Genomic DNA, 12,438 nt, shown 5'->3' with positions numbered 1-12,438 from the left:
CCAATAAACCTTTTGTTGCAATCCCTCTATGGCAAGTAAATCCTTAGTAGGTCAGGAGACCAAAACTGCACACAGAACTCCAGGTGTGGTCTCTCAAAGGCCCTGTATGATTACAATAAGGCATCTTTGCTCCTGTAGTCAAAATGTCTTGCAGTGAAGGCCAACGTACCATGTTTTTTTTAACTGCATGTTCGATTCCAGTAACTGGTATACGAGGACACCCTGATCCTTCGTATATCTGTGTTTTCTAATCTGCCGCAATGTAATAATCTGCCTTTCTGCTGTTTCTCCCAGATTGGAAAATTGTTATATTGAATCTGTCATATATTTGATGCTCATTCAACTTGTCAAATCACCTTGAAGACCCTTTGTATCCTCCTCACAACTCTCAATCCCACTGATTTTGTGCATCATCCGTAAACTTAATGACATTTAGTTCCTTCATCCAACTCATAGCTGATATATTGTGACCAGCTGGGACCCAAGCACTGATCCCTGTAATACCCCTTCATCACCACCTGCCATCCTGCAAAAGACCCACTTGCTTTTCTTTCCTGTCTTTTCAAACAATTTTCAATACATACCTTGTGTTACCCCCAATCCATTCTCTAATATTGCACACTGCACCACTGTGGGACTCCATTAAAAGCATTCTGAAAACCCAAATACGAGATGTCTGCCAGTTCTTTCTCATAATTTCTATCAGTTACATACTTGGACCTTCCAGATTGACTAGAGTTTAATTTCCCTTTCACAAATCCAAGTTGACTTTGTCTAATCCCTCTTTTTTTTCCTCTAAGTGTCTTGTTACTACTAAAGTTATCCCAACTGGTCTGTAATTCCCTCTTTTTCCCTCCATGTTTTTTCAGTGAAAGTCCAGTGTACTACTTTCTCATTCTGAAGATTCTGTACCCTTTATTCCAATAAAGCTTTAGTATTAAGCATTCATTCATAAACCTTTATTTTCCTCTATCTTAATGCAAATGTGATTGACCTAATGTTCGCTTTTGGTTCTCACTCACATTGTTGTAAAATGGTGATTTTTGCAGGGTTTATTAAGAACACGGAGAAGGTGAACTATAGCAAAGATCGGCAGTATAAGCTTGCAGTGACTGCATATGATTGTGGGAAGAAACGTTCGACAGAAGATGTTCTTGTTAAGATCAACATTAAACCTACATGCAAGCCTGGCTGGCAAGGTAACAAACAGGGTTAGAATTATTTATTAATTTGTGGCATATGCATGTTGCGGGCAAAGCCAGTATGTGTTGTCCATCCTTAATTGTTACCAAACTGTAAAGGCAGTTAAGAGTCAACCACATTGATCTGTCTGGAATTGCGTATAGGCTAGACTAATTAAGATGGCATACCTTTTTCTTGAAGGACATTTGTAAACTAGGTGGGAATTTCTACAGTTGTCTGGTTGTTTAACTGTTACTTTTTTTTAGGCTAGCTATTTCAAATTATTTATTTATTTGATTACTTGAAGTTAAATTGTTCAGCTGCTGCATTGGGATCAATGGTCCAGAACCCCGGCTGCTAATCCCATAATTTAACCACTGTGCTACTGTATAAATGAAAGTGATATGATAGTTGTGAAATTTCTAATTATGTCACATTGCAGCTGTTAAAGCATTACAAATACTTTAATGGTTATTACTCCATTTCTTAATATAAGCTTCAGATATAAAGCATTGTTTATCTGAGATATAAAATTACTAAAATACCCAATAATGTGGTTATGAATTCAAAGTGGTAAAGTGCAATTTAATTGAACTGCATCAGTCAGACACTAAGGGCAGTTGCATATTTTTGTGGTATTGATGGTGCCTCTGACAAGATGATATTAAGGGCTATTAAAATTTTTGTGATTATAGGTTGGAGTAAAAGAATTGAATACGAGCCTGGTACTGGAAGCTTGGCATTATTTCCAAGTATGCATTTGGAGACGTGTGACGAACCTGTTACCTTCATTCAAACAACAATTGAGTTAGAAACAAACCACATTGGCAAAGGATGCGACAGGGACACTTATTCTGAAAAATCACTCCATAGGCTGTGTGGTAAGATTTTTGACAACTATTAGCACAGGTTTTGTTTCCATGTGCTAAGTGCTTTTATTGCATGCAGTGATTTTTTTCCTACAGCTATTTTATTGCTTAGATATCAAAACATTTTTTTGTAGCTTGAACTGCTCTGTTCTAAAATTCTTGTAGCTTTGAGAAGATTGGAAATTAAACCCACCAATTTCCAGTGTATGACCTCTAGTGCGTTTATGAAATGACATCCTTAAACTTTGTGCAGGAGTTTTTATTCAAAATTCTACCCATACAAGTAAAAAGATAACTTTACTGGCATTTAATTGCAGGATGATCATTGTATCCACAAAGCCTTACTGAGTTGATGTGGAAAATTTAGTGAAACTTGGATGAATGTGTGAACTTGTCAAAGGCAGTTTATTCAACCGTGTCCCATTGCTTATGCAAGCGTTGTTTCAGATGTTCAAAATTGTATACTGTCAGCCAACATTTTGGTGATTTAATCTGCTTTGTGCATTGGGCCTCAACCATATTTTGACTTGTACCATAAGTATTACATCAGCGTGGGATAAAATTAGTTTTTTTTTATACTTTTGCAATTTTGTGGAATTAGTGCATTTCAACAAATTAGTTGTACCTCTTCCCTTAGGCATTTTTTGCCTCTATTTGTTCTTTTATGTTGCTCTTAGGATGCAAACTGCAAAGTTTGTTGAACATTAACTTATACCAAAGTTTAAATGAGAACTGCAACTTATGCACGATTTTGGATTTAACTGCCTGCTGTTCAGTACGAATGCTACTGATGTCCTGATGAGCTACGTTTGAACAGTATCTTAATATGAATCATTTGTGACTATTCATAACCAGACGTTAGTCACAAAACGTGGTCAATTAAAATAACTGTTATTCTTGAATGAGATGGGGTAATATCGATATGGCTGACATTGCCATTCCTAATCTCCAATGAGAAGGGCATGTAGAGCTTTCACCTAAACTCGTTGTCCATGTGGCTATGGCAGTCCCATTTTGTGTCTAGGGTATGCCAGGATTTTGATCCAGTGACAGTATTTTTACTTTAAGGTGGTGTGCAACTTGAAGTGATGGTGCTCTCAAGTGTCACCTCCCCTTATTCAAGAGGCTACTTTAACTTCCAAAGAAATCTTGATGAATTGGTTTTTTTGCATCTTGTGAATAATGTACAGTGCAGACATGTGCTGGTGATCCAGGAAGTGGATATTTAATATGCTGGATGCGGTGCCGATTAGCATTCAGCTTGATCCGGGAGTATTAAAATCAGAGGCAGCATGAAACTAGGCCTTTTGGCCCACTGAAACCATTGTGGAAACCTTTCTCGACGAGGCAGATGGAAAGTAGTTTGATCAATCCTTTTCACCTTGTAGGTACAGGAAAAGCTTCCAGGGAGTCTGAGATTGTTGGAGATAATTTGAAAGTCAGGCTTTAAGCTATTCACTATAAGTTATTATTACTAAGGTCCTTGTAACAAGGCTCAGAATGATGCATTTTTATTCTGTATCATAAAATTGTATAACAGGGGAAACGGGTCATTCAGCCACCAAGGCTGTTCCTACCATCACGTAGCCGTATACACATCCTAGTTTCTCCCCACATTCCCATCAAATCTCCTTAGATTCTACCATTCACCAACACTAGAGGCAATTTACAGTGGTCTGTTAACCTACTAGCCAACTCATCTTTAGTATGAGTGGAAACCGGAGCACCCAGGGAAAATGCACGTGGTCACAGGGAGAAGTGCAAACTTGATAAAGACTACACCACAAACAGGATTGAACCCAAGTGGCCAGAGCTGTGAGGTAGCATCCCCACCAAGCTGATCTGTACTGTTAAACTAGGCTCTTTGTATTATTGATTTTATATTTCATCCAAAAAGTGCTGTTTTAAAATTAGTTCAGTGGTTTCAAACCCACTGCAGTAATGATATTAAAGAAATTGAACTTGTTTACTCTATTTACTAATGGCTTCACTAAAGATTAGTGCTTGTATTAGCTCTCATAGTAATGCGCTTGTCTAATTTTCTTACTTGATGGTAGGTATTGCTTCTGGTACAGTTGATCTCCTTCCCTCACCAAGTAGCAGTACAAATTGGACAGTTGGTCTTCCTACGGACAATGGGCATGACAGTGATGAAGTCTTTGAATTCAATGGTACTCAAGCTGTGAAGATCCCAGATGGTGTTCTGACGACAAATCTAGAGGAACCGTTTACTATTTCTGTATGGATGCGGCATGGACCTGGTTCTGGTATTCAAGGAGACAAGGAAACTATCCTTTGCAATTCTGACAAAAGAGGTATGCGTGAGTTGAAGTTGTCTTGTTTATCTACCTCAAGACCTTCTTTGAAACACATCCACGTGGGCAGGCTTCTAGTCAGCCGTATAGTTTCTTATGGTTTGAAGTTGTTTTTTGTATTCTGAAGTCATGTGGAATATTAACCTCCATTAAAGGGACTGTAGACATGCCACTTGTTGAAAGGCCTTAGCAAATTAGCAAGAGATGTCTGGTGGGGTAGAAAATGTTTTTGGGTAGGTACAACCCAAGAATTAACTGTCTTTTTAACCTAGTCAAAAGTAGTTCAGATTGCTTCTAGTCATGGATAAAATTGCTGTTTCCCCTTTTAGAACAGTAAAATATCAATCAGTAAAACAAAAAAGAATTCAAATTACAGAATAAGTTATGATGGACTGAAAATAGACTTCAAAACAGTTTGATCTGAGTGTTTGATGAGTGAACATATCAAACAGCTGGAAAATTGGGACGACATTTCAGATGAAAGAAGTTTGATCGAGGCTATAGTCATTTGGATCAGGTAGTTATGATGTAATAGCAAGTGAATTTCTGAAATGGGATAAAAATATGGTGCCTTCCAAGGTATAAAGCTGTATGCTCTAGGTTCACTTAGCAAATTTTTTTTATAATGAGGAAAATTTCTTCAGGTTGCATTTCTTTTTATTTATGCCATAAAATTTACTTTTGTGCAGTCACTTAAGGAATTGATTGCTTTAAATGAACACACAGTTCATTAAGTTGTGCTTGTTTTAATATCGAATTATTGGTAATTTTATTAGCAACCCCCTTAGCCTACTGAAGATTTATCTGTTCCCACACATTTCTCAAACTTAATCATTGTACCTCCAATTAGCTGATAATAATTGGCTTCAGCTTGGATGGGGGAAATGATCAGCCAGGTTTCTTCCTACTGATCACTATCTAGTGACCCCCTACTGAAATCTGCTGACAACAGGAACATGCTCTGCTATATCCTTCCAAGGTCAGACCAAGGATTGTACATGACAACCCAAAGTAATAAATTATCTACCTGTGGCATCAAGGGAGACAGTTAACCGTAGGCTGCTATTGAGTCTTGACAGAATTTTCTAACTCACTAATTGCATTTCATATAACCTGAAGTTGGCTTTGTGGTTTAATGTATTCATCAAAGGATTGTTAATTTTTTGTTATCAAATGTAGCTGTATGCATGAAAACTTCTTTAACTGGGGACCCCTCCTGTCTCACACCAGTTGTCAGACAATTACTCTCCTCACAGCACCATGGCCAGCAATGAAACCAGCATCTTGAGGGATTATAGTGGCAAACTATTCTCTACCCAGCTCGTCTGTCTGGTGGAGGGGGGGTGAGGGGGGGGTGAGGGGGGAGAAAGTATTGATGTAGGAACCATTTACTTCAAATATTTTCCTGAACAGGATTTTAAATTGATAAACTTTTGGTGCTACATCGTTTGTTAATGCATATTGCTTGTGTATTGGAATCATTGTAGAAATGAATCGTCACCATTATTCCCTGTATGTGCACAACTGCCGCTTGGTTTTCCTCTTCCGTCAGAATCCTTCAGAGAATGAGAACTTCCGACCTGCAGAATTCCATTGGAAAATTGACCAGGTTTGAGAATCTTTATATGAATGTGTTTGTATCAGGTAAGAGTATTCAAAGATAAGTAGTTGAATGTGCAACAGGTGCACTTCTAATGCAGGAATTATTGGTTGTTTTCATCATGAAACAACTCTGTACTTCACTGAAACATTAAACATATTTCCAAACCATTTTGAAAGCATGTTTTTTTTAATGTATAATAAAACAAGGCACTGTCATTCTCCTATTGGCCACAGTTTGGTTGACGAAAGCTATCCTATGCAAGACATTAAAATGGATTTTGAATTTACGAAGGATGCCCGTGACTGGTTAGGTGAATCTATCCACACAGCTGTTTTAGTAACAGTGCAGCTGAAAGATTGGCAATGGAGTTTGAACTCTGGATTTGGGTTAAAATCCTGCACTCATAACTGATTTCAAATTTCCTTTTTGTGATAGCTTTCAGTTCTCTTGTATGATATGAATTTGAGCCATTCTGATTCAATGCCTGTTTGGCATTATCAGCAAGGTCAAATTGACAGCATAACCCAAATAGAAGACTGCACAAATATGATATTTTACTGAGAGCTGAGGGCCGGATCCTTTACTCTGTATTTAGCTGGATAAATTTACCATTTAATTTATTGCAAGTCGTATCAGAATATGCTGTGATCCTTAATGCTATTATCAGTTAGCATTCAGGCAAATAAATAGCATGTAGTAGAATGGATATCTAATTTGTGGAGAATATTCATCGGAGCAATCAAACTCTGAAGTCATAAACCTTGGAAGAGAAAGATGGAAGAAATAAAATACTTTTATTTGTTGCACTGACATTATGAAAGCAATACCTTTCAATAAGTTTGTTCTGAAACTTTTGATTAGAGCAAGTACAGTATCAATTTTCTGCATGCAAATTGTTTAGTTTTCTGTAGAACCAACAGTGCCTGATCCATATAAGGGCATTAGGAAATAACCCAACCTTTCTTATTATTCCTTTCCCACATCTTGTAGGTGTGTGATAAAGAATGGCATCACTATGTACTAAATGTTGACATTCCTACTGTGGCCCTGTTTGTGGATGGAGTTGCACACGATCCATTCCTAGTTACTGAAGATTATCCATTGCACCATTCAAAGATCGAAACCCAATTGGTGGTTGGAGCTTGCTGGCAAGGTAAAGTGATACATAATGCAGCTTGCAGGTGGTTGGGGGACGTGGGCAGTGCAATTGAATCAGTGGCATACATTTTTTAAAAAAAAGATTTTGTTCTCAGTTATTCAAGTTTTAACATCAATACCGAATATAACAGTAACTTAGCAAGAAACAAAAGCTTCGATACGTAGGTAAAAGTAAAGATCAGTGAAAATTATGCACCTTACAGCCATTGACAGGAGAAATTATATGGGTGGGGAGTAAAGAAATGGAAGAGAAAGTGAACATTTTGTCTATTCTCAGAGGAAGAAAAGGGAAATTAGGGAGAACTATAGGTCTGGAGTGAATGAGGAGCTCAAAGAAACCAGCATTAGTAAAATGTTAGTTTCCAGAAAAGTTAGTGGTACTGAAAGGCATTAGGTTGCCAGGACCTAATGATCTGAAGGAAGTGCACTCAGTCATTTTCCAAAATTCCATAGATTCTAGAACCATTCCCTCAGATTGTGACTGTTATTTAATTAAAAAAAAGGGGGAGAGAGAAAGCCAGGATCAATAGCTTGAAGTAGTAGGGAAATACTTGAATTTATTAAGTGGTAATCAGACATTTAGAAAATAATAATAGGATTGAACAGAGTTGATGTAGATTTATGAAATTAAAATTGTACCCACTGTTTCAAATGCAGTCTCACCAGGAATGAATGGATAATTTCAGGTTGGGAGGCTGTCGGGATTTGTCGCCTTCCCAACTGTTCATAATCTATATCAATAATTTGGTTGAGGGTATTGAATGTAATCTATCCTAACTTGTTCAAGGTAGTAGTTAATGTGGTCTGAGAGACACATATATGGAGGCTTCAAGGGCAGAGGTTAAGTGATTAGGTGAGGGCTTGGCAGGTGGAATATAATGCAACAAAAGTGAGGTCACCCACTTTGTCAAAAAAAATAGCAAAGCAGAATATTTTTTTAAATGCTGATCAATTGAAAGACCTTTGTGTCCTTCTACATGAAATTATGAAAACTAATATGTAAGTACTATTTTTCTTCCTAATTGATTGCTCTCTGTTGGACTTTATTGTGAAAGAATTTGAGTGCAAGAATAGAGACACCTTGCTTCTGTATAGGACCCTCGGGCATTGGTTTGCTGTATGAAAAGAAGTTAAGCAGACTGAGTTTATACTCTTGAATTTAGAAGCATAAAAGGTAATCTCATTAAAATGTTTATCTAAAAAAAATTCTTATGAAGCTTTTCAGAGTAGATGTGGGGTGGTGGTTTCCCTGACCGGTACAACCAGTGTTTACAATCTCAAAATAAGGGCCGGGCATTAAGGATGGGGGTTAAGAAATTTCTTTACCCAGAGGGTTCTGAATATTTGAAATTTTGTACCAAGAGGGCTGTGGAGGCTTACTCTGAGCATGTCCAACGCAGGTTGATAGATTTATAGATATTAAGGAATTCAAGGGATAATGGGGTTGGTGTAGGTAAGAAATCTGCCATGGTATTGTTGTAGCAGCATAAGGAGCAAATGGCCTATTCCATTTCTGTTCTTTTTAACGTGTACTTATGGAAGAAAGCAATTAGTTATTTATTGTGGTGTTTAACCAGGGATCTAACAATTGAATTCCTATACAGTAAATGCTTCTGAAATACCTGTGCCTGTCATGCAAGCTCGCAATCAGGCTGAAATGTGATTGGTTTTTCTCCCTTCAACCAGCAAGGTTGACCTGTTAACATTTTCTGTGCCTGATGACATTTGATCAGCTTCTAGCTGATGTTCGTAGAGGTTACTGGTTCTGTATGCCAGCATGACCACTGCCTTCAGAAAAGCAGGGAAGAAGGTTTCAGGAATAACAGCTGTGTGTGCTTTAGTTTGATTTTTACAAATAATCTAAATTGGAAATGATTGCAAATGATTTCTCATTCATATCAGAAGTGCTTACGTATTATCTGAATATACAAATATATTTAGGAACATTTTAGCTGTTTGGAAAACTTGAGGAATAATGTAGATTAAAATACAATTTGTATTCTAGGTTGATGCAAAAGGTGAATTCAGAAATGGGTAAAGGCAGTATGCATTGCAGTACAGGACTATACAGACCCATAATTAGGCTCAGCATTACAGAACTAGAACGATGAAGCAGCTGATTTTCTGCTACTGATTGCTATCTAGCCGCTCCTACTGCAGGATACGTGGATCTTGGGTGGAAGCGGGCCTGCCCTTCCCTTCATGGTCAAATGATCTGCCAGTTTTGTTATACAGTCTTGCATAAGAACGACCATCTGGACAAGTTACTGGATGTTGGTTGCCGCCTTTGGATTTGTACCCCACCAAGAATGGTTCAGAAATGGGCTGGAGTGGGAGGACGTACTCCAAGAATTGTTGAGGTGTAATTAGACAACAGGATAAATATTTAATGGATGATGCAAGGAAACTCAGCATTTTTAATTCGGTATTTTAGACTTCCTGGCCAAAGGATGATTTTTCCATTATTTTGACACATGCAGTTGGATTCCCCATAGTCATTTGGTCCTTCACTGCAGTTTTTTTCTGTCTTGCTTTTCCACAGAATATACAGGAAGCGAAAATGAAAATGAAACTGTGACTGAAGTCTATCCAGGTTCCTGGGGGTTTCCATCCTGTTTAGTATATGTTCACAATTAGCATGAGAATGTTCATTTTTTTATCCACTTTGGCTGCGTCATCCCTTGCTTATTTTCTGCATTGTGCTACCTAAATTTCTTTTCACTGGGGAGTGTGGGGTTGTTTGCAGTTGGGGTTTCTATGTGCACGCTGTTTGACAGTGAGTTGGTTATTAAATTGAATGGCATTTCTAGAAAAATCCTGTAAGTAATGGGCTATTATTATAAATGGACATTCCCATATTTTTGGTACTTTCAATTTTGTTTAAAATTGCAGCATAATGTAGTTTTTGACATTTGCTACTCTGAGACTTTGGAAAATTGCTTCTGGAAGCCACTGTTAAATTCTAAATACTTCCTCTTTAAAGGTAATGCACCAGATTTGTAAAATGTTCCAGGCAACTATGCCTCTAGTACAGTACTAAACGATTTGAACTGAGAGAAAAGTACTTGTTTTTCTTTTGAGTTTCAATATTCAATTTTAATTGTATTGATTCCCGTATTCCAGTGCATAGCATTGTATGCTTATGGCAACAACCTTCCGATTCCTGGTGAATGTGATTGAAGGATTACTACTTTAATCCTACATCACTTCAACGCAGTAAATCGCTTGCCCTTGGCTTCAGGGATAAGTAATTCCGTGTTAAGCTATGTTCCCCAAATATTAAATATTCAAACACTTACTGTATACAAAGATGTTCCAACTGTTTATCTTGTATAGTAAGTGGAATAATTTACAAATGGAATTTAGTGGAGAAAAATGCTTGATTTTTCCACCTAATTAGCCTTCCTGGTTCTTTTCTGGTTCACCCACGTTATAAAGTCCTGAGTGGGATTCAGAGTGCCATTCCTTTTACGTTGAAAACTACTTTTGACGATCAACTTATAAACTGTGGCATCAGGAATATGCAAAGTCTAGTTCATGAACATATAAAAGAAAGTTCAAAAGCTGGCAATGGAAGTCTATGACAATTGAAGTTATTCTGTTTGCATGAAACATATAACTATAGCCAAGTGTTCAGGCAATTTATGTAACAAGGTTTGGGGGAACGGGGTGGAGGAAGATGTTGATTATGCAGTAATGTGTTGTCTGCTAAATTAATTCGCTATTTCAGTTTGGTGGAATTTTTAACATATTTTCCTGTCACCTGGAGTTTCTTGAATTGAACTTTGATATACAATCTAGTGCAGACCATTGCCTGAATGGACTTTCTGTTCTGTATTGTTTAATGTCTTCTTTGCATAATTTTACCAATAGCTTCAATCTGGTTAATATTTGTGTACCCACCTCACTGACTTAAAGCTTGTGCAGCTACTCACCCCACCCCACCCCACCCTATTCCTTCCATCTTCATCAATTTTACTTGACTAAAGTACTGCTTTTTCCCAGTCCATTTGCATGAGGGCAAGTTCCCTACTGCAAGTCAGCCATTATGTCCATGACAGCAAAGCTAACCTTGGTAAGAATGGAAGTTTCACTAACCTGCATGAATGCACGTTTAACGGAAGATTTGAAAGATTACTAAACATAATGCTATAAAGCATAATTCCATTTTTGATACTACAGGAGGAGAATTTCGCTATGGCTCAGTTTTTCCAAGGCAATCTAGCTGTTTGATGATACAGACTGGAAAAATTGAAAGCAAAAAGGTTATTGACTGCTTGTACACTTGCAAAGAAGGACTGGATCTTTTGGATTCTGAGAATCTTGACAAAAGCATGAAGGTAAGAGATGTTGAGGTTATTTGCCTCGTATTTAAGCATGTAAGCTGCATTTTAATTTTTTTCTGCTCTGTAGTGTCACAATTAGGTATTAATTTACTACTTACCCAATGATAACTTGACTGAGATTCCAGAGAAGCCTGTACCCACTGATACGTCATTGTAAGACCATTGTTTTGTGTGTGAACTAGAATCTTGCGAAAATGGAATAAACTTTTGCTTTACGTCCATACTGGGGATTTTATTGCACCCATGCTTACATGTTCTAATGAGCTACTTCATTTTTTTTCTTTCTCCCCCTCCCGTAATGTTAAGATTTTCCCAGAAGCTAAACTTCAGTCTGTGGGAATCTATGCATTCCATTTTTCCATTATACAATCTGAAATTTGCTCGTAGCATCCCCTGGTCAGCTGATTGTTACATCAGTCATGATAGCATTTGGAATAGATAATGATTTATCCAGTTTAATTCTAATTTTATAAACCAGTTTCCAACTGCTGGCGAAAACCATTTGGGATGCTGAAACTGTTTTAAAATAGGCTTAGGCAAAAACGTTGTACGATGAGATGAATTTAAGTCACATGTACGATTGAAGAGCTTTTTTATCTTAGTGGGGGTATGGTGGTAGACAATGCTAATACAGGTTATGCCTTTGCATAGTTCAAGTCCACATCTTGAAATTAACGAGTAAACTGCCAGTAGGAATCTACTATTAGTCCTATTTTGGAGATGCTATTGAATGTTAATATTGACTCAATTGCCTTGAATAATGGTTGCTTGAAAGCAGTTGTGAAAATGGCAGGTTTTTTTTCTGATAGTGTGCTGCTAACATTAGTAGGAGTTCCTGGTTGCTGGCATCTAATGAAGGCAGAAAAACAACAGTTGTCCAATGACTTATTCTCCACTATGGTGTTGAATTCACATGTATGAGAGAAACCCCACCAATAACTAGTGAAAGGTATATAGCTTTATTC

The 12,438-nt window shown here is 37.4% G+C and overlaps 1 protein-coding gene across 1 annotated transcript in view; it reads left to right on the top strand.

The window, feature by feature from the left end:
• clstn1 (calsyntenin 1) overlaps positions 1–12,438 on the top strand; it is a 71,591-nt gene that overhangs the window by 46,699 nt on the left and 12,454 nt on the right. The window contains 7 exon segments of the mRNA XM_052039188.1: positions 1,050–1,199; positions 1,878–2,063; positions 4,109–4,366; positions 5,854–5,975; positions 6,960–7,122; positions 9,670–9,720; positions 11,310–11,467. Of these exon segments, the coding sequence (XP_051895148.1) occupies positions 1,050–1,199; positions 1,878–2,063; positions 4,109–4,366; positions 5,854–5,975; positions 6,960–7,122; positions 9,670–9,720; positions 11,310–11,467 (1,088 nt within the window).

Source organism: Pristis pectinata, chromosome 26 (assembly GCF_009764475.1).
Source record: "Pristis pectinata isolate sPriPec2 chromosome 26, sPriPec2.1.pri, whole genome shotgun sequence".
In the NCBI taxonomy this organism is placed as follows: Eukaryota; Metazoa; Chordata; class Chondrichthyes; order Rhinopristiformes; family Pristidae; genus Pristis; species Pristis pectinata.
The sequence above is the reverse complement of the archived record's forward strand: the minus strand, read 5'-3'. Positions and strand labels throughout refer to the sequence as shown.